At 40.0% G+C, this 22,588-nt stretch overlaps 1 protein-coding gene across 1 annotated transcript; it reads left to right on the plus strand.

Annotated features, from left to right (window-relative positions):
- The first annotated feature begins 1,502 nt into the window (after positions 1-1,502).
- LOC123362817 (protein ZBED8-like) lies at positions 1,503-2,648 on the plus strand. Its single transcript, XM_045003303.1, is given in 1 exon segment — positions 1,503-2,648. A coding segment is annotated over 1 exon segment (1,146 nt).
- Positions 2,649-22,588: the final 19,940 nt, after the last annotated feature.

Here is a 22,588-nt window from a genome sequence, read left to right on the forward strand (position 1 = left end):
AGCCCACAAGTTGGAGGTCATTTTTGAAAATCAGTCCCGAGATGTCCTATAGATATAAAATGAGGATAAAAGCAATACTATCTGGTAAATGTGTTGTGAACAGTGACGATTAGTGATTTATGTGAATTGTCATCTTCATATTAATCATATTGAATATAGGGAGGAGAGGAATGAGTAAAATTTATTTCCAGTAGACACTACCTCTTGTTTGCAAATACCTATGAAAAATATAGTTATCTCAAAGGGCAGTTTTGTATACTCCGGATAATAAGCCAAAACTCTTACAGTCGGTTTCACTGGTATACTCTGACTGTTTTAAACTGCCAGTTAAGATGGGTTTATAGAAGGGCCTTTAGCGATTAAGCTCCCATTACTGGAGAGAGGGCAGTGCAACTGGAGCATACTGCTGAGCCTGTCCTACTGATGAGCAACTAACCAAAAGTGCTTTCCTGCCAGTTAGGTACAGAACACACTATTCTCCAGTAGGCCAGCTGAAGAGGATGGGATGTCAGCACACGTTCAATGCAAATGTTTTATTTATTAAAACCCATCTCTTGTGTGATACAAAAGTAAAAAAGGGTGCAGAATCAAATGTTGTGATGAATTAAGTAAGCTAGGCCTTCCTTGCAGAGAAGTTATATTTGTGCTGTATATTTATTATTCTTTTTATGGGCACTGTCTTTCTGGTCCCTATTCCTCACTGTGTGTAGAATACTATCATTTTTAATGAATAAAATCGGGTATTTTAAATAGAATATGGGCTGCTGCCATATATTGGACCATACTTTCTAAACCATCAATTCCCAAACTGGGCGGCGTGCTCCCCTTGGGGGGTGGGGGGGCTGAAGAAATTCCAAGAGGGATGTGAAATTCCAAGGGGGATGTGAAATTTTAATAACAAAAAAAAATTATCAGCGTAAAAAAATATTTTATTTATTTAATAGACCAACAGACAATAAATTATACATATTCTGTATACATAATAACTATTCATGAGTGTCCAATTACCAGCTTATATTATTTAACTACAATAAAATATTAACAATCTTCTCAGTTTTTATTATGAATATAAGTAGACAATAACAAAATACAATAATAATAAAAATACAACTATAAATGAAAGTATATAACTGCAATGTTTTCAAATTTCATACTACGAAATGCGAATATTTTTTATTTTTTTGCCTTTTGATGTGTAGGAGTGCCGTTTTGGTCAGTGGGGAGGCCGAAGAAAGATGTAGAAAGCGATGGAAAGTCTTTAAAACTTCCTAGCTCACTTGCGAGAATGTTCGAGACTGTTCTATCGTGGGAGTGGTTACCTCCACCACTCACCGCACAAGACCGGCTACTTGCCGGACTGGTGGTGTGGTATATATAGGGCAGTATGTGTTCATATATAATAGTAGTAGTAAATAAACGTTCACTATAACTCAAATTAACTTGGGTCCATTATTATTCACGAATCAGGAAAATTATTTTATAGCTTTTTTTATTAGTATATTATGGCCATGATTAAGAAAAGGAAGTACAATGAAGACTACATTAAATATAGTTTCACCGTCATGGAAAGAAACAAGATCGATCATCCTCAATGCGTAGTATGCCACACACTTCTCAACAATGATGCCTTGAGACCTAGTCATCTTGAGCGACACTTGACAAAGAACCACAGCACTTTGAAAGACAAACCAAAAGAGTTTTTTGCTGATAAACTTCAAAAGTTAAAATGCACGAAGCTGGACACTACTGGAGCTTTTTATCAAGTGTCGGTCAAAGTGGTATAAGCATCTTATGAACTGTTGTTGCTCATCGCTAAAGCCAAGAAAGCGCACATAATAGGAGAAACTCTTGTGAAGCCTTGCTTGTTAAAAGCAGTTGATACCGTGCTTGGTGCTGAAACAGAAAAAAAATCAGAAATTTCACTTTCTGACAATTCTGTGAAACTTTGCATCGATGACATGGCAAAAGATCTAAAACTTCAAGTTGTGGAGGCAGTGAAAGCTTCTCCTTTTTTTGCAATTCAGTGCGACAATAGCACTGATGTAGCACAATACTGTCAGTTTCTCATGTACATTCGATTCATTAATGATGGAATTGTAAAAGAAGAACTGCTTTTTTCGAAGGAATTGATGACCACATCAAAGGCTTCTGATGTTATGAAAACCGTTTCTGACTTTTTTTAAGAAAGTGGACTTTCATGGAGAAAACTGGTTGGTGTCTGCACAGACGGTGCTTCAGCAATGCTTGGCTCTCGCTCTGGATTTGTGACATTGGTTAAAGAAAAAAATCCAGTTGTAACTACGACTCACTGCATCATACACAGACAAGTCTTGGTTGCTAAAACCCTTCCAGATGACCTACGTGACTCATTGAATTTGGCCATCAAAGTTGTCAATTTTGTGAAGAACAGAGCTTTAAATATGAGACTTTTTGCAGCTTTTTGTATGGATTTGGGAGCGGATCACAAAATTATTTTGTTTCACACAGAGGTACAATGGCTTTCCAAAGGGAACATACTTTTGAGATTATTCGAACTGAAAGACGAAGTGGAAATTTTCCTCAAGCAACAGAAAAAACAAGAGTTATATTGTGCATTTACTAACCAAATGTTTCAACTTCCATTGGAATACCTCATGGACATTTTTTAATCTTTGAACAATCTCAATTTGAAGCTGCAAGGAAACAATGCTGCAAACACTATAGCGCACCATGATGCCATCAAAGCATTTACAGAAAAAAATAAAGATTTGGAAATGTCGAATGCAAGCTCAGACGCCTAACTTTTTGTCTTTTCCAACATTTTCATCACTCGCTGACCTTTGTAAAGAGGATCCGAAGAACAAAATTTTGTTTAATCTGGACTGCCTTGCTAATGAATTCACCCGCTATTTTCCAGACAACTTTTCTGGCAACCCCATTCATAAATTAGCACGTAATCCATTCAATGTTGATATCGATTCATTGCCAGAAGTATTGCAAGAACAAGCACTCGAAATGAAATATGATTCAAGTGTGACAGATATTTTCAAAAACTTAAGCCTGGAGGAATTTTGGATAAAATATTTCCCGATTTACCCGAAAGATGGAGAAGTGCTACGTATTATTCTTCCATTTTCAACAAAGTACCTCTCTGAAAAAAACTTTTCAAGTTTAGTCATAATAAAAACAAAACAAAGGAATCGACTGGATGGTAAAAACGATTTGCGTTGTGCACTTTCATCTTTCAAACCTAGAATTTCCCAACTCATGAAGAAAATGCAGCAACATCCTTCACATTAAATTTGTTTTGTTTATGCTATTTCTTATTTTAAATTACATTTTTATTAATTTTTTATGCTAAGAAAACTATTTGTGTTTATTTTTAATTTTAAATTACAAATTGAATTTGTTAAAAGGGGGTTGGATGATGGTAAAGGAGAGGTGGGGGGCATGAAGGTTTCTTAAAAATCTAAAAGGGGGTGTGATACCAAAACATTTTGGAACCAATGTTCTAAACGGACTCCTATATTGCCCTCTTCTTTATATATCACTCAGCCTCATCCCACCCCACCCCACGGTGATTGCTCATCGATGAATATGTGTGGACCAAAGCTATCCACTGATCTGATTTTTCTGCGCTATAAATAAATGCACCAGAAATTCTATTGGGCTTCAGGTACCAATGGTTCATTAAAATACCCCCAAACTTTCCTAATGCTCTGGGTTAAAGCTCTCCAAAAGCCATGTTACGTTTACTCCTTCACCTCCACTGATTAACTGTGGATTCCCTGAACTCCCATCTTTCTTCCATTCTCAACTTTCTTCCATCTCTCCTGCCTCAAAGAGTATTACAGAATCATAGAACTTATAGGCAGAAAAGAAATTATTCTTCATATTCCTCAAATTTAAAAATGATCAACAGGCATCTTGTATTTCTTTATAACACACTATGATTTATGCCTCTTCTTTCTTGCCAATATGTCCATGAGTTAGAGATGGGGCACAAAGTAGTATGTTACACTGGAATTTATAGCAAAAAGCCTGTAAATAAGGGTTCACAGCAGTGGTATAGTGGTAGAAAAAAGAAGTGGGTAAACTAACCTAAAGTAAACTCCATATTCCCCAAATAAGAAGTGGGTAAACTCTGTTTTCCCTTGACTACACTAGTGGTTCACACTTATCCAACCCAAAGACCCTACATCTATCAATCTATCTATGAAGTGCCCAGTTCATGTGCTAGCTAGATGCCAAGAGCATAAATATAATCTGGCAACAAATTTGTTTTTGTTGCTATGGCCTAGCTACACAATGTTTTCTCAATATGTAAATGTGTTTTAACAAAAGGTTTGAAATGTTGATATATTTAACAGGATTCACTCATTCTCTGATCCATTAAAGTCTCTTTATGTCGACTAGTACATTTGTCCTTGCAAAAAAAAAAAAGGTTTCCTTTTGGGCCATAGTTGGGGAAGAGTCATTGTCATTGCATCTGTAATGATCTCTCTCCTGTCATACAAGGTGTTCATTCAGAAGATACACTTGTTGGGGGAGCTATTTAAGTAATCAAAAGGTAAGTTGAGAAAATCCATTCAGCTTCATTTCTTTGTTCTCCAGTATGCTTATAAAGTTTCAGTAACTATGAGTAGGTACTCTAGAGATAAGCCACACCATTTGCTTGAACTGATTATACTCATTATGCATCTAGTTTGGTATAGAAACAGTTTGAGAAAGACATTTACAAAGATGACATTCCCAAATTTAAACTCATATGTAAGAACACTGCTTCTTTGGTTGATGAGTCTTATTGCCAGCCTTGGTACCGAACATCCCGCTGTGCTAGTTTTGTTCCTGCTATGATGGGACAAGTTCTTGCCTGTAGGCGAGACTGAACTTCCAGAATGATTGTGTTATTCTGTGGCTAGTGGTGGAAGTCATGAGGTTTCAAACTGAGGAGTCTGGAGTGCTGCAAAGATTTAATATCTGGAATTAATCTCCTCTTAGACTTTCACTCTGCAACTGGTGGATCATCCCTTTTCAGCTACTGTATTGTGTTTATATATTAGGAATTTTTGAATATGTCTGTATCAAAGGACTATTTCATTGCTGATTGAATTAATGCCTTATGATGGGTAGTAATTTATGCTTGTTCTCATTGTTCCTGTAAACAAAATGCATGTCGGAGTTGTAGCCAGGGGAATGGTGGCAAGACCAGGGAGCTTCAACCTCTGGCCAACCAGGGTAATCCGCTGGCAGGGCACAAGACAGTTTGTTTACATTGACCGCTCTGAGTGGCCATGGTTCACGATTCCCAACCAATGGCAGCTGCAGGAAGCGGCAGCCAATACATCTCTGCGTGAACCACGGCCACTGGGAGTTGTGGGTGGTTGTGCCTGTGGACGGTCAATGTAAACAACCTGTCTCATAGCCCGCCAGCAGATTACCCTGACAGGCCACATGTGGCCCATGAGCTGCAGATTGTCTACCGCTGCCATAGAGCCATAGATTGGTGACTTTGCTCTATTTTGTGCCAGGAGCCAGCCCAGCATGCAGCATCCCTGGTATTAAGATGATTCCAGTGTAGCTGCATGCTACTGCTTCACTCTCCTCCTGGCCCCACAACTGTAGAAGAGCTCCCTTCCACCGCCCCCCACAATATAAGCACAGTTTTGCTCCATTCATTCTAGATCAGTGGTTCTCAAATTAGGGCCGCCGCTTGTTCAGGGAAAGCCCCTAGCAGGCCGGGCTGGTTTGTTTACTGAGGGACGTACTGGCTCCTGCTTCCCGCAGCTCCCATTGGCCTGGAGCGGCGAACTGCAGCCAGTGGGAGCTGCGATTGGCCGAACTTGCAGACACGGCAGGTAAACAAACCGGCCCAGCCCGACAAGGGCTTTCCCTGAAAAAGCGGCAGCCCTAGTTTGAGAACCACTGTTCTAAATGATCAGCTTTAAAGAAAACAAGATGATTTCTGGATAACTCCATGCAAAAGATCATTGGGGATTTTGGTTATTTTACCCACCTTCAATGACAACTGTTATCCTAGGGATAGCTCCAACCAGCACTCTGGCTGAATCTGCAACATTCTGTTTTACAGAAATCATCCTTCCAAACAGTGACTTACTTGTATTGTTTCAGAATACCTGTAGGTTAAGAATGAAGTTCAGTGGTATCACTGAGCATCCGGGCAAGAAGGATATTTCTGCTGTGGCATATCCCTATTCAGAATGTGCTTTACGCTAAGCAATGATTCTGTAGTGTGTAATTTTTACTGTTCCGTATTCTCTGTTGAAGTATAGAACAGAATTCTACCTTGAACACCAATAAGATTTGTTTTAGTTCTCCAGAAAACAACAAGCTTTCAGAGACCCTAAATTAATCAACCCCATTTTTGTTGTTGCTTGCTAATTGTGTAGTTCCTTATTCATCTTCCCCAAAACGCTATAGTAAAACACTGAGACACCATGAAACTAAGGCAAAGGTGTACTATGTAACCTGTTGGGTAGCTCAGTGGTTTGAGCATTGGCCTGCTAAATCCAGGGTTGTGAGTTCAACCCTTAAGGGGGCCATTTAGGGATCTGGGGCAAAAATCTATCTGGGGATTGGTCCTGCTTTGAGCAAGGGGTTGAACTAGATGACTTCCTGAGGTCCCTTCCAATCCTGATATTCTGTAACTCAGAGTAATTCCCAAGGGGAGAGCCACAGGTGCCCCATATGATTCTTTGGGTTTGCAAGGGGCAATCTGGCCCTCAGTATAAAAAAGAGTGACCTTAAACTCTTCTCATTTATGTTGGCTGGTAACAGCCTCCAAGAGGTTATTAGGACTGAGAGGATCACTAAAAGACAGCAGTGAATCTGCCAGGCGCCTTGCTGCTGAACATATCCCTGTGCCAGAGTGGCCAGTAGGAGGTGGTGTAGAGCTCTCTACATCAGCACTTTGCCCAGCAAGGATTACCCCATTCTGAGTGAATCCTCAACTGCTTATTTAGGTCAGCTTTATGACTCTCTTTGCAAAATTGGGTGAATGACCATACTCAAAGAGTAGATACCAATAGTGCACCATCAAATCTGGGGAATGCATCTAAGGGGGTCCCGAAGAGGTCCATCCTGGGTCCAGTACTATTTAATATTTTCACTAATGACTTGAATAGTGTAGTGGAGAGTATGCCTATAAAATTTGAGGGGGACAAGAAGTAATTGGCATAATCTGCACACAGGAGATTTTATTTAGAAATTAGGAAAAACTTTCTAACTATAAGGATAATTAAACACTGGAATAGGCTTCCAAAGGAGGTTGTAGAATCCCCATCATTGGAGGCTTTTAAGGACAGGTTGGACAAATACCTGTCAGGAATGCACTAAGTATACTTGGTCCTGCCTCAGAACAGAGATGCTGTCTCTCCAAATCAGAGGTGAAAGTGGACTGGTATAGGCCATTGCAGCGCTTTAACATTGCTGCCACTTTTGCCACCTCCCATCGGTGGCCCTGCTGGTAGGGACCCTACCAAGAGGACCACCGAGAGCAGGGGGGAGTCCAAAGGGGCAGCTAGACGGGGCCCGGTCATTTAAAAGGGCCCATGGCTCTCAACCCCCGCCACTACTATGGCAGTGACCAGAGGCCCAGGCCTTTTAAATTGCTGCCGGAGCCTCAGGCGGTGCAGGCTGGGCAGCAAGGAAGGGCAGGCTGGGGGAGGCTGACCCCCCAAGCCCCGCCCATTCTGCCCAAGGCCCAGCCCCTTCCAGGGGCCAGGAGCCGGGTTCCCGTACTGGTAAGTCTTTTATGTTACTTTCATCCCTGCTCCAAATGGTCCTAGACTAAGTGACCCCTCAGCCCTGCATTTCTATGATTTTTTGCACTCCCACAGTGGAGCAAAAAGCCAGTTCCTCGGCTCTGATACCGACCAACTGTCTTCAAATACTCTGAAATATTAGTGCCACTATCAGTCCACTGTGTATGCAATTATTCACCCAATTGTGTCACTTTTTAAATTGGTGATCTTACTTTCCCTGGCAAGCTGAGACCTATCTGAGCTTTTTGTTTTGTTTTATCGTTCCATTTTTCAGTTGTGCATTATGAAAGGATGAAGGTAAAGCAAACCAATAAATGGGGATCTAATATCTGACTCCTAGTCCAGACATCAGTAGATAGATGTGCATCCTTCTCCCTTTTTCTGTCCCCTTGTCTCTTCCTTTGAGAGTACACCTAAGGCTTGATAATTTCCAGACAGAGGGCCAGAAAAAAAAACTGTTGCTTTGCACCACCCCAGTGATGCAAGGCAACCATAAACCCAGTTTAACCAGCACCTTAAGTCAGATTTACAGCTGATTTTTGTCACCAGAGTGGTGGAAGGCAGTTTGAGCATGCCAATAAATCCATCCCTATGTCTCTTGGCATAAAGATTCTCCTCCAGAAAATGGAAGAGTTATTACTATAATTTTAGAATCATTGCTAAATAAAGAGTTTAGCATATGGGCACCAATCTGGGCGGTGGTCTACAGCTTTACCCTAAACTCTGATCTCCAGAGGATTTCACCTGTATAAAAGGATACTTCAATAGCGCAGAGATATCATATGGTATACTTTCTCCCTTCCAGGGTCACAGTTTAGTGGCTGGAATTTGGGGAAGGGCAAAGGCCACGTCTCCCCTCTCTCCCCATGATTTTCAGCTACTGTAAAAAACCCTTGAAGCTTTGGGCAGCTTGTGAAGGGTGCCTTCCTTCTTCTTCAGCTGCAACAATCACAGCACCATTGCAGCTAAGGATCTAGCCCACTTACTTTTCTATCTTTTTCTTATTGAATTATTCATTGCTTCTATTTAAACAATCTGGCTTTGGGATCATTTAGAGAGACAGCATCAGCATGACACTCTCAGCAGATGCAGCAGAAGTAGAGGCACTTGAGTTAAATATGGTGGAGGCACTACTATCTCCAGAAATGGCCAGAGCTAAAATATCACATTCAGAACCAGATGGTGCTGTCAGAGAATGTGGAATGACAGCTTTTAGATGATGCATAAAGGCTGATGTTCCTAAGCAAGCAGGGAACTCTACCTCTACATATGCATTTTTTAACTTGAGTTACAGATGGCACAGCAAGGATCAGTTCTGGAGAAAAAGCAAGCATACTCCATGGAAGATTTTAACCTTTAAAGTATTTAAGGTACTTCTGGGGCTTTTAATAAGGAAAATAAGGCACCAGGACCATTGTTCCTATTGACCATTTGTGGGCATCATGTAGAAGTGCTGGAGACTTTTTCAGTGAAACTTTTTTTTTTTTAATGCCAATTTGTTGAAATGGAAACCTTTCTGTGGGAAAGGATCAGATTTCAACTTGATTTGAAAATGAAAGTTCTGAAATTGTCAGAATGTCCCATTTCAACATTTTAAAGCCAAAAATTCATTTTTTTTGCTTTGAAAAGCCTTTTCATTTCAAAATTTAAGTTAAAGTTAACTCTTTTCCAAAAAAAATAAATAAATTAAAAAGTCAAATATGAAGCTAAACTTTTTTAAATGACCAGAATGAAATATTTTGATTGACCTCAACTGATTTTGATTTTTGGCTCAAGAACATTTTTGAGATTACAACTTTATATCCTAATTCGGGACAGAGACTTTAAAAAAAAATCTCAATTTTTTTTTGCCAGACAAGAAAACCATTACCCATCAATCCCTGCTTCCTCTACTGTTATACAAACCTACGACCAGAAGAACCTAAGAACAAGGTCTGCTTGTATGCTATTTGTTACAGACCCCTCTCCTAGATACCTTATCTTCATGTCCTTTCAGCAGTCACCCATTTGATGCAGGTAGGAAATTTAATGGATGACCAGATTCATTCCAAAAGCAATATGGCACCTCTATTTTGTCTTAAATTTAAAATGATGGGACATGTTATGTGCTGAGGCCACATTTCAAGCAATCTCCTCTTTGTTCAGGCTAATGAAGACTAAGAGATCCATCCACAAAGACTAAGGTATCCATCCATACCCTCAACCACAGTGCAGTCAAAAGGATTAGTAATATGATGTAATATTTATTTTACACTATTCATGATAGCAAGGCACAAGAGAGAGAAGGTGATGGTAAAATGGATTCTTATGTAGAATCAGCAATGCGGCATGTAAAACTAATTGATAGATTGTTAATGCTAACAGAACATTTATATTACAAAGGAACAAGATATACTTAATAAACCTATCTTTCCATGTATAAAGGTGGAAGTGTGCTGGAAACTCAAATATGAGTGGTTTGATTTAGCTTCCTGCCATAGTCAAATCATGCTAAAATTAACTTTAAGTGAGACACTTTCAGTGTAAAGTGCATGGATCCATTACTGCTGAGGGGAAAATGTAATTTTTCACAGCAAACAAAACACGATTTTACATATTTAGGATGATAGTCTCTCTTTTACCAACATACAGAGAGAAGGGATACTGCCAGTGGATGGGAAAGACCATGTTCCCGGCAGTGACACAATGGGCGTCTACTCACTAAGGCCTTCGATCTCAACATGTTTTTCAAGGTCCATACAGCACATCGGTAAATGGAAGGTTGATGCCCAGTCCACTAACGTACAAACACTATTCATGAATGCAATGGTTAGGATGAAATTCCATGACTGTTACTGGGATACGTGCCTAGTCCACAGTTCAAAAAAGATTATTAAACTGGAAGGGGATACAGAAAAGAACTACAAAAATGATCCAAGCTCTGGAAACTCTGCCTTACCATGACCAGTTAAAGAAACTTAATCTATTAGTTTATCTAAGAGACTGTTAAGAGGTGATTTGATCACAGTCTACAAGTATCTACATGGGGAGATTTCTGATAGTAGAGGGCTTTTTAATCTAGCAGACAAAGCTGTAACTAGATCCAATGCTGGAAGCAGAAACTAGACACATTCAGGCAAGAAATGTGGCACAAATTGTTTAACAGTGAGGATAATTAACCATTGGAATAACTTACCTGGTGACTGGCATATTTCTCTGTTACTTGAAGTCTTTAAATCAAGATTCAATGTCTTTCTGTAATATATGCTCTAGCTAAGACAGAAGTTATGGGTTTGATGCAGAAATCACTTGATGACACGCTATGGCTTGTTTTATGCAGAAGGTTAGATGACCATAATGTCTCTTCTGGCCTTAAAATCTATAATCCATGAAACTCACAGAGCTTCCTCTGGCACTTAATGAGGAGAGAGCTGCCTAATTCATATCCAGTAACATGCAGTAGAGCAGTGAATGGATTATGAGATTCAGTTTCAGAGCTCATGCAACTAAACTAATGAAATGCACTAGTGGTATTGGCTTCAGATAAGGGCTATAGAAAAAAAACTGTAAATCTGTTTAAACAAATGGGGGGTCTGGAGGAAAGAGCACATCATTGAGAGTCAGGAAATCGAGAACTCCAATCCCAGTTCTGGCACCAAACTAATGCAGAGTCCTGTGCTGTCACCTCAGCACTCTTGAATCTATAAAATAGGGATAATGACATTTGCCTTCTTAGTAGGGTGTTTATGAGGATTTATTAGTTAATATTTGCACAGAGCTTTTAACCTATCAAAACCTATATATAATAACTAAATATTAAATTATCTGCTGGTATTTTTAGGAATGAATATTCTTCACCCCAGAGGGAGAGTCCACTCATGAATTTATTGGAATTTCCCTCATTTATGACAAAGAAATGCAAACATTTGATGTGATCTTCATTTAACTTATTTTATTCTATCTGTAATGTACTTTTGAAACTTTCACCGCATAACTACATTTGATGAATCATAACAATGTTACAGGGACAGCCATCCCTAATGTATTCTCATTTTAACATGTAATGAAATTCTATTTGGAAGCTCAATTATATTGTATGCAGCATAATGTTCTGTTTGTGTATGGGAGATATAGTGCACAGGTCACTGATAATTTGTCACGTCTCTCCCCTTCCTTCCCTTCCTCCTTTTTTTATTGTCCTTTAGCTCTCTGTTGTTGCTGTTGTTTTTCTTTACTTCCTGCAAATTTTTCCCATGATGCATTTATTTTTATCATAAATAATCTGCCAAATATTTTGCTTTCCATTTGGATTGACTTGTAAAGAATGATTGCCAGAGAAAAATGTTTCATATTGAATAACTTGTTAGATCAAATTGACAGCCCTATCTACAGTATGTTATCACTGGCGTCATTATTATTTCTCGATGAGCATTGTTTCTTTCAGCTTCCCATACTCTCCTCCAGTCAAGGGCACTCTGGAAAAAGAATCTGCCACTGCTTACTTGGATAATTAATTCTACACTGACATGTACAAATAACATAACAATAAATGTGCACACACATGCAAGCATTGTAGGTGGCAAGGAAGTTGTCAATTATGAGCTAAGTTGTGGCTTTAGCCACAGGCCACAATAAGGGGCCGTGCAAATGTGTCCCAGCCCAGGAAAACTGCGGCTGAGTTTTCCTGAGCTCCCTTGTCATGTTCAGAAGTACAATCTGTCACTCTTCTTTAGGGATAGCAGCATACGCCACATACAAAGGCCATCTTGTAGGTTGGGTTTTAATGGCTCTTCCCATCCCATCTCTTTCAGGTATATTGCTTCCAGAAGGGAAGCATCTCAGCAGCAGCTCATGAGCCAGGGCTATAATTCTGGCCAATCCTTATGTTGGGTGTGCAAGGGGAGCTGGCTCCTCTCCACTGTATGACCATTTAAGGACTGACCACAGTCTAGCCCTGATAATCTGCACATGGCCTGTTTATCTTCTCTCTCTCTCTCTCTCTCTCTCTCTCTCTCTCTCTCTCTCTCTTTAATTGTATGCTGCTTTGTTGCCTTTTTGTTTAACATGGTCATAATGACTTAAGGTCATATTCTGCCAACTTCAAGCAACTTCAAGCCAATTTCAAGGGGACAAATCAACGTCAGGAAGTTTGACAGAATCTGGCCAGTCAATAAGTGGCCACCTCTGGACACTCCCTGTTGGCCTCAGGGCAGCCCCGATAATGGCCCCTCACCTCAGTTTTCCCTACTGAGTTGCTCAAGAAACTCCACACATCTTTTTGTGGCCAAAAACATCCCTCCTTGGGGTCTGGGTTTATTGATATAAAAGTGAATTCCAAGTCCAACAAAAATACACACAAAAGAAAAGTTCCTCTTCCTACTCCCAGTCCCAGGCCTTCCTGTCTGGGGCCTTTCATGCTTTGGATGGCCAATCTGAGGCCCTACTTGGCTCGAGTTTCAGTCCCAACTCCCAGAACTCACTGCTCACTCCTAGCAGTCTCTGAACCCTATGTATCACCCAGCCTCTTAATCCCCCCAACTGCTGCTATGTTTAACAGGGCAATCACCTGACTCTCTCAGGTGTGGCACCTTAGTAATCAGGATTGGCTGGCCCTAGGCCTCCATCCCTTTGGGGGCAAGACAACTCGTTACATGGCCCTTAATATGCACTGTAGCGTTTACAGAACACTGCACTGAAACTTGTTTTTCAAGCCTGCAGAACTTAGCTATGAATGTAAATATGTGGCATTTTTCAAATCACAATTCAGGGGATTTGCATCATCCTTATTAAACTGAAAATCCTTCCCAGTCTATAACAGACCAAGTAACAAATGGGAACGATTGAAAGAATGTCTATATATAATGCATCTAAGACATATCTTTCTGTCATGCTGAGACTTGATTACAACATAAGTGCTGTTAGAAGGGCCATATGTTCCATTCACAATATGGCTCAGCTCTCTGCAGGCACAGCAGGAGTGGGTTGTGGCTTGGCAATTTGTCCAATGCACATCATAAATTGACTTAGATAAAGAGATGATGGTCCTGATTCTCCACTGCCTTGCATCTTGTGCAGTCACTTAGAAGAGTGCAGAGTGGGTGTAAAGTGATATCTTTCTGACATGGTACTAGTTTACGCCCACTTTGTACAGGGGCAAATGACTACAGAAGCAACAGAAAATCACTACTCTTAACTCATGCCCCATAGGATGTGTTCTTGTAATTCTTTTATAGCTTGATTCAGTTCCAACAGGTATCTGTGAAACAAAGAGAAATGGGGGAAAACATGAAGTAGGTTCCTGCATTCAAAGTCCATTTGCAGGTTGGAATTTAGTGATGACAAATAAAAGGGGGGAATCTTATTTAGATTATAACCCCAATACATTGGTAAATTGATATATGGAAAGTTTACATTAGTGATGTCCATTCTGTATCTCTTCACATAATTAAAATCTCTCCTCAAGCCCCACTTCAAACAGAATGCCTGCAAGAAAGCAGCCAGTTTAAAATCACACCATTAAGGAGCTCATCCAGTGATAATGTATGTATGAAAAATAATAAATTAAATAAATAAAACAACCACACAAACAAAAAATATAGCCCAGACAATACATGTGCCATCTATCAGCCTGATCTCTCTGCTTGTAATGTGTAAGAACCTGCAGGGCTGGCACCGAGGGAGTTCTGGGTTGCTGACACCTCTGCTGGGCTCCCATGGGAGGAATCTGTGAGATGGGGCTCAGCAGGAAGTACCACCTGGCAAGACCTGAGTGCTGGCCCTCACCAGCCACTGATTGACCAGTACCAGTACTTAAATAGGAAGCCATGACAGGGACAACAGAGACTGCCTTCCCATCTCTAGAGCCACCCATGGGGTTGGGGGCAATTTGCCCCGGGCTTCACAGGGGCCCTCACGAGATTATAATATTCTATAGTATTGCAACTTTTTTTTATGGAAGGGGCCCCCAAAATTGCTTTGCCCCAGGCCCCCTAAATCCTCTGGGCAGCCCTGCCCATCTCTGCTCCAGACCCTACTCACGATAGACCCTAGACTCTGGTTTCCAAACTTGGTTTGTCCTTGACTTTGCCCTTCAATTGCTGTCCGTAACCTGGGGCCTGACCCTGATCTCCTGGTAAGCCTAACCTTGCCTGCCTCCTAATGGCTGATTCTCGGTTTGCCCTCTGTCCTGTCTCAGACTCCAACCTCCCAGTAACCTGAACCTGCCTGTCTCCTGATGCCTGAATCTCAGTCTGCTCTCAAGCCTTTCTCAGACCTCCTGGTACCTGACTTGGTCCAACTCAGGGGTGAAAGTAGGCTGGTATGGGCCAGTATGGCGTACTGGTAAGAAGCCGGTACCAGCCAGTATGCAGCCGACGTTAAAGCGCTGCCACAGCAGCCCTCTAACGTCGCTGCCCCTTCCCCCCCACGTCGGCAACCAATGAGGGGCGGGGGGCAAAAGGGGCATCTGCCCCAGGGCCGGTGATTTAAAAGGCAGCGTGGATGGGCTGGCTGGGGGATGCTGACCCCCCAGCCCTGCCCCTTCTGTTCAAGGTCTGCCCCTTCTGGGAGCCCAGAGCCGGGCCCCTGTACCAGTAAGAGTTTAATCTTACTTTCACCCCTGGCCCAACTCCTGCTCCGAAAACTATGTCTGACTGCCCTTGTCCTGGTCAGGACAGTATGATGTATCCTTTCCCACTCTCATTTTCTTTCTCCCCATTAGTCTGTAAATGTAACATTTTCAGAAACACCTAGGTGACTTAGGCACTTTTGAAAGCAGGACTTAGCTTCCAAATATAGCTAGGGGAAATATTTCTGCCTAAACTTTTTTTTTTTCCCCCAGGAAAAAAGTGAAGATTTGGGGACACCAAAACATTTTGTGAATTCATGCTGATTTTGCTGAATTCATGCTGTTTTTTCTAAATTGCTGTTATAAAAAAAGCCAAAAGTCAAAACATTTCATTTCAACATTCCCCGCGAAAAAAAAAATCATTTCAAAATGATTTTTTGAAATTTCCTTCTATTATACTTTTTATACTTTAAAATTAAAAAACACACAAAATTGAAAAGAAACATTTTGTTCAGCCTGAAATGAATTTTTTTCAACTTTTTGGTTTGACAAAAATTGTGAAAATTTTTCATTTTGGGGCAACCTGAAATGATTTTTTTTTCAACTTTTCAGAACTGCCAAAGAACTGAAAAATCAGTTGTTTGCGCTGCTCTACACCTAAATTGCTCTGAGGGGCAAGACTGTGGCCCAACATGTCCTAGCAACAAGGTATGTGAAATGTGGCTTTGAGATGCCCTGAGGGAATCTTGACCATAATTGAGGATCCAGCTCCAAAATATTACATAGTAGGCACTTCATTGATTTCCTTTCTCCTAAACAGAAAAAAAGGAATAAATGGAAAACTCAGCAGATCCATTTCACACAGGCTTTTCTGAATATTTCCTTCAGCTTTAAAATTCAAGGATTACAGCCCTTAAACTTTGATTTGAGTTTGGGACTCATACCCAGTATTAAAAAAATCCATTACACAATTATATTTAAGCTGAAATATTGACTTTCTCATGATTTCATTGCCAAACCATGATAAACCATGAATATTTTCATGCAATTTAATAAATCTGTTAAAAAAAGCAGGATTACAAAGCAGTAACAAAATCACAAACCAGGCAATTTTACTTGGTTTTAGCTTTGGTTATGAATTTTTCACACAGCTGGTCCTGTCACAGTGGGCAAAACACTCTGGTTTGAAACATGTTTTTTTATGATTCACATGAAAGATAAGTATACTCAGTACATTACCTATGTCTCAGATTTTTTTTAAAAAGGAAAAAAAGGAAATGTCAGTCTCCGCTTGATTTTCACTCCCAAAGAAAATGAACATAAACAGGCTCCCCTGACTCACAGGGTATGAATCAGAGTCTCGCAAGTTCTTGTAGTAATTGGCACTACTCTTGCTTTTCCAGAAATACTCAGAAATCAATACAGACAGGACAAAGGGAAGAAAATTGATATGGGGCTACTGCATTAAGCTTCATTTTAGATAAATGGGCCAGGTGCACTAAAGGTAGTCAACTTAGGTATAAATTATGCCTAGCATCAAGTGAGGGGAGATTCAGTCTGAGACCTTGTCTACACTACAAAGGCTTACAGCTATACTGGCAAAAACTACAGGAGTTCTTTTGCCAGTGTAGCTTAGACACGCCCCTCTCCCATCCCTCCCAGATGGAATAAAGTCTTCCTGTAATGTATCTACACTAAAGCTTTTTTTGTCATAGCTATGTCCATTGGGGCGGGTGATTTTTTCACACACACCTCCTAACCAGCACAGCTGTGTTGACAAAATTTGTAAGCGTAGGTCGGGCCTGAGAGCTGGTCAAATTGGTTAAACAACAAAAGAATGTGCTGGAGCATTGAGGTTCTGCAGTGCCCACTGGATGGACACGGTATGGGGCTTTTGAGTTTAATCCTGGCAGGGGTTTTCATAGTCAGCTCACAGAAGCACTCACAGATTGGAAATAGATGCAGTTGAGCATAGTTATGTTCAGAGCCTTAAAAAGACTTTGTGCTATTTGGGGGGGGAGGGGCAAGGGCAGGGAGAAGAAGGGGAAGTTGATGTCTATAAACCAAGAGAGGAAGTGCTAGGGACAGAAGTGCCCTCTTATACTGTTTTCTTTGTTTGTTTGTTAGTTTTTTAAGGGAAGAGCATTTAAGACCTTGATCCTGCAAACACCATTTGCGTGTGTTTAACTTTAAGCCCGTAACTAGTTCCCCTGAAATTAGTGTTTGCAGGATTGGTGTTTAAAACATGTTAAGGGAGCATAACCAGCATGTGTTAGGTTTGGGTTTTCTTTGTTGCTTTAGTTGCATAAAACCTCTTCAAAATAAACCTGAAATAGCAGAGGATTTGATCTCCCCACGTAATCTGGATTTTCTGTCCAATTTTTCTGTAGACACACAGATCGTGGCCCCAACACACAAATAAATTCAAATGTTTTGCAATTTCTTTGCTAATATTTCACACACACACAAGGGAAATTAAACAGATTTTTGTTACTGGCTATTGGCTCAATTCTAATGTTCACCATAGAATTCTAACTCTTGTCTTGACTGTTTGGCTGTGCTCCATGCCACTCCCTCTCACTCCTAATTGTAGCTCTATGAGACAGAGTTGGAGTGGGCTCTTTTGGCCTGTAATATCCTCCATTCCCTCCCCCTACAAGTATGCTTCAGTGAATTTCAAAGCTGTTCCGGGAAGGATCTATATTGGAGACCGATTTCTTTTTTCCTTCGTGGTCTAGTGTACAGAAATGACAAACAAGCTTTGGAAAGGAGCCATGTTCACAGAGCATGGAGCCTTTTATAAAGCTCCATTATAAGACTAGGTTTCAAACCTATTCTGTTCAAGTGAGTTAGAAATGCACTCAGACACATTCTTTTCCTATCACTCATACAATAGAGTAGAAGGTGAGACAGATCAGGTTCAGAGGAAAGGTATTACCAGTCCATTTTCACAATAAAGTGAGACTGGTTTGGTCAATTATTTTATTGTGCTCCCATGAAGAAAATGACTCTCTGGTAAATGTTATTTTTAATTAAGTTTTTGAAATGGAACTTCAGAAGTGCTGGAAGTATGGCTGAGAAAAGCCAGTCTTTTCTTTATAGTTTTAAAAAGATGCATGTCTTCAATGGAACTTACAAATGAAGAAAAGAAAATATTATCAGAATTTGAGACCTGCATATACATGCCTACCTAATTTCTGTTTACCAAACATAGACTCATAGACTTTAAGGCGAGAACAGATCATGATGATCATCTAGTCTGTCCTCTGCACATCGCAGACCACAGAACCTCTCCCACCCACTCCTGTAGTAGACCCCCTAACCTCTGCCTGAGTTACTGAAGTCCTCCAATCTTTAATTATAGCCTTCAATTTGCAGAGAATCCACCATTAACTCTAGTTCAAACCAGCAAGTGACTCATGCAACCATGCTGCACAGGAAGGCGACCTGCCTCCTCCCTGCCCTCCCCCAGTCTCTGCCAATCTGATGTGTGTGTGTGGGGGGGGAATTCCTTCGCAACCCCAAAAATGGTGGCCAGTTAGTTAGACCCTGAGCATGTGGGCAAGACCCAGCAGCCAGACACCTGGGAAAGAATTCTCCATAGTAACTCAGAGCCTTCCCCTTCTAGTGTCCCATCTCTGGATGTTGGAGATATTTGCAAATAACAATCATGGATGGGTCATGTCCATTGTAAACAATCTCATCATATCATCCCGTCCATAAACTCAACAAACTCGGTCTTAAAACAAGTTAGGCTTTTTACCTCACTATTCCTTTTGGAAGTCTGTTCTGGAACTTCATTCCTTGGTTAGATCCCTTCATCTAATTTCAAGCCTAAACTTATTGATGGCAAGTGTATATCCACTTGTTCTTGTGCCAACATTAGCCCTTAACTAAATAACTCCTCTCCCTCCCTGGAATTTATCCCTCTAATTATTTATAGAGAGCAATCATATCTCCCCTCACCTTTTTCATTTTGTTGGGCTAGACAAGCCAAATTCCTTAAATGTCCTCTCAAATAAGGTAGGTTCTCCAGTCCTCTGATTAGAAAACTATAACCAACAATATTTGACCTGATCTGTTCTTAAAATAGATTTCACTCAGTACCCGTCTTACCTTTGGATGAAAATAGATTCAATATCAATATTCAGACAAGGTGTGAAATTATTATTGAATAATGATGATAATTAAATCAATTTTAACTGATGTGACTAATAAAACAAATTCACAGCAAAATGAGGACTTGGTTTGGAAAAGTAGCCAAATTTTATCTGAAGCCTGCATATCTAAGGTAAAGTATCATAATAACAGGCTGTTTCATGAGATTAATGGTGCTTCCTCTTATGTGGAAAATAATATATGTAATTTATAAGTGAATGTCATATAAGTAGCCTAGGATTTTCATAGTGGACTTGTGTGAAAAGAAGAATGCTGATTCATTTATGACAATTAGAAAAGTGAACCCTTAAAGATAACATGCCTTTGTATCATACTGAAACAATGATGTACCGTTTGTTTATATATTTTTTACTTGGACTGTTTCTGATGAGACAGAAAAAATCATTAATACAGACTCTGTCATGATATTCTGTCACTTCCAATTTGACTAGACCTTGTGGGGCAAACATCAACCTCAGTCATGTGGATAGAGGTCCCGGTGACACCAGAAGAATTGTAACTGTTTAGCTAGGGGCATAACTGGGCCCAGTATATGTAAAGTTGCCAAAAATGGGAGAGAACATAAGGAAAAGGTCCTAGGTGCATCCTATGTATACCTAGTAAGGTTATTTTTAATTACATTATATATGTATATGTGTGGGTTGTAAATTAACATATGAATGGGGCTAATTTCATATTGGTTCCTACTGTTTATGAGTCAATATATGATCTCATATATGTCTAATATGTAAAACCTATACTGTCTGTGTAGCATTTAAATGTTAGGATTTTTTTTTTTCTACATGTAAAATTAGCCAAACTAATTTGAATTGAAAATGAAGATTTTGTTCAGGTTTGGTTCAGGGGATGGGCAAAAGCCATTATTTGGTCCATGGAGTGTAGCTGTAGCCATGTTGGTCCCAGGATATTAGAGAGAAACAATACAGTCCAGACCATCTCACCCATCCCTAGTCCTGAGGTAATACTTCACACAATAAATTATTAAACCTTCCTCCTATACTTTTAGCTGCCTATAAAGAGATTATGGAAAAGACCTTAAGAAATAAGCATCTTGTCCAGCCCCTTTCCAGTGCAGCATTATTCCCAACATTATTTCCTTAAGTTTTTGGCCTATACTAATTTTAAATTACTCAAACACTGCGGCTTCCATTACCTTCCTTAGGAGACTAATGGATGCCACTGTTAAGAATATAGTGATAACTTCTATACTCATGTCCTTAGAGTATCAGATCAATATCCTCAGTTTACACCATAATATTTTCTTTCCATCATTCAACTCAGCCTTCAAGGTTCTTCACAACTCTGGTCCTCCTTACTTATTCACTCTTGTCTCTTATCAGATTGTCTCCCCACTTCCTCCGCTCCTTCAGTAATGCTAGCCGTGTGTGCTTGCTTGTCAGCTTCTCATTTCTGTACTTTCTTCCACACTATCCCTTACAAACACCGTCTGTGAACTAATGTCTCCTCCGCTACCCTTCACTTCTTTAAATCTCACTTTAAGACCCTCCTTTGCTGTGATGCCTATAAGAAATCAACTAGTTTCATGATGATTAAAATGAGGGACAGATGGAGAGATTTCACGCTTATAAATAGAATAACAAAGCAAAAAATAGCAAATGTGTATATGTATGAATAATTAGTTCTATCCTTCTCCCCTCATCTTTCATATGATACTTAGCATCTAGGCCCTTAGGCTTGCTATTGACAGTGCATGGGCAAATAGACAGCTGCATCTGCACAGAGCCCCACTGAAGTAAATTGCATGATCAAGTCCAGAGGTTGTCAACTGCAGATCAGAGCCTAAGACAGCCAGGATTGGGGCCCTTTGAACTAGGCACTACACAAACCCATATGTATGTGCCCCAAACAGCTGACTAAGGCTTCTCAGTGCCAAAGTAATATAATAATTAAATAATAATAAATATTAAATAGTTAATGTGAGCAGTTTGAGAATAGCAGGCTAAATGTGTTCACATAAAGTATTTTAACAAATACTTTAAAAAGCACAAATTAAATAAACAAACTACCTTTGTTCATGGATAATCAACATACCTAGAATAAGGAAAAATTCATCAAATATTTTTTTTGCCATAAACAGTTTAGCCAGCTCTACTGATCGCTCAGGTAAAACTCCCAGTTCAGTTGATAGGAATCTTCGCTGAATAAAAGCTGAGGGACTGGGTCTGCAGACTTTAGGGTGAAAGTATATTATTCCTCTCAATAGCTTTGCCTGATGATAGTTCTGCATTAACCTGATCACATGATGTTAATGGTGACTGGCCAAAATAGTTGTTCTCTTCCCTCTGTGACTTTAAAAGAAAAACTGAGTAGAAAGAATTCTAATAAAATGAACAGAAAACTAAAGAGCCTGAAGAAATTCCTCAGAGCTCCTTTAAAGAGGGACAAAGAGCAAATTTTGAAAAACAAACCCAGAAACAAAACAAAAAAACCCCACACAATACATTTATATAAAAAACAATTTACTTAACTAGCAATGTTCTTTATTCCCCCTGCTATTATTAAAGATGATGATGTTTGAAGAGCTTTGTCCCTCAAAACCCAGCTTATTTTTATTTTTTGTTTTTGTGCTTAGGGAAGATATCATCCTGTGTCTATGACATATCAATCTGTTTCTACAGAAACAATTGCAGTGCCACCAGTACAAAAGAGGTCAGGAAAGCAAAGAATTTCTAATATATTAAACACTCATCCTAATTTTAAAGGTCATGTTTTAAAATTAGATGTATTCTGACTTCTAATTTTACACAATCAAAATCACATGCTTACCTTTCTGACTGCACAATTTGTGTTTCTCAGCCCTCAAATGATTGTGGATGCAAACTGGATGGTTAAATCATGATACTGAAAGGTGATGAAAGGCTCTTGAGGGGTTCTGAGTACCTTTTCACCCTATCAGTGTCATCAGCTCCAACAGAATTCAATGGGTGCACAGAGGACCCAACGCATCCCAGGACCTGGCCAGCATATCTGGTAACTGATTTGCTCAGGCAGATGTTGCTTGCACCCAGAATACCAAGGTTTTGTTGGACTGCCCAAAAACGTATACTCACAAGTTTGAATTTGCACATTAATAGGCCTC

The sequence above is a fragment of the Mauremys mutica genome, chromosome 2, assembly GCF_020497125.1.
Source record: "Mauremys mutica isolate MM-2020 ecotype Southern chromosome 2, ASM2049712v1, whole genome shotgun sequence".
Classification (NCBI taxonomy): Eukaryota; Metazoa; Chordata; order Testudines; family Geoemydidae; genus Mauremys; species Mauremys mutica.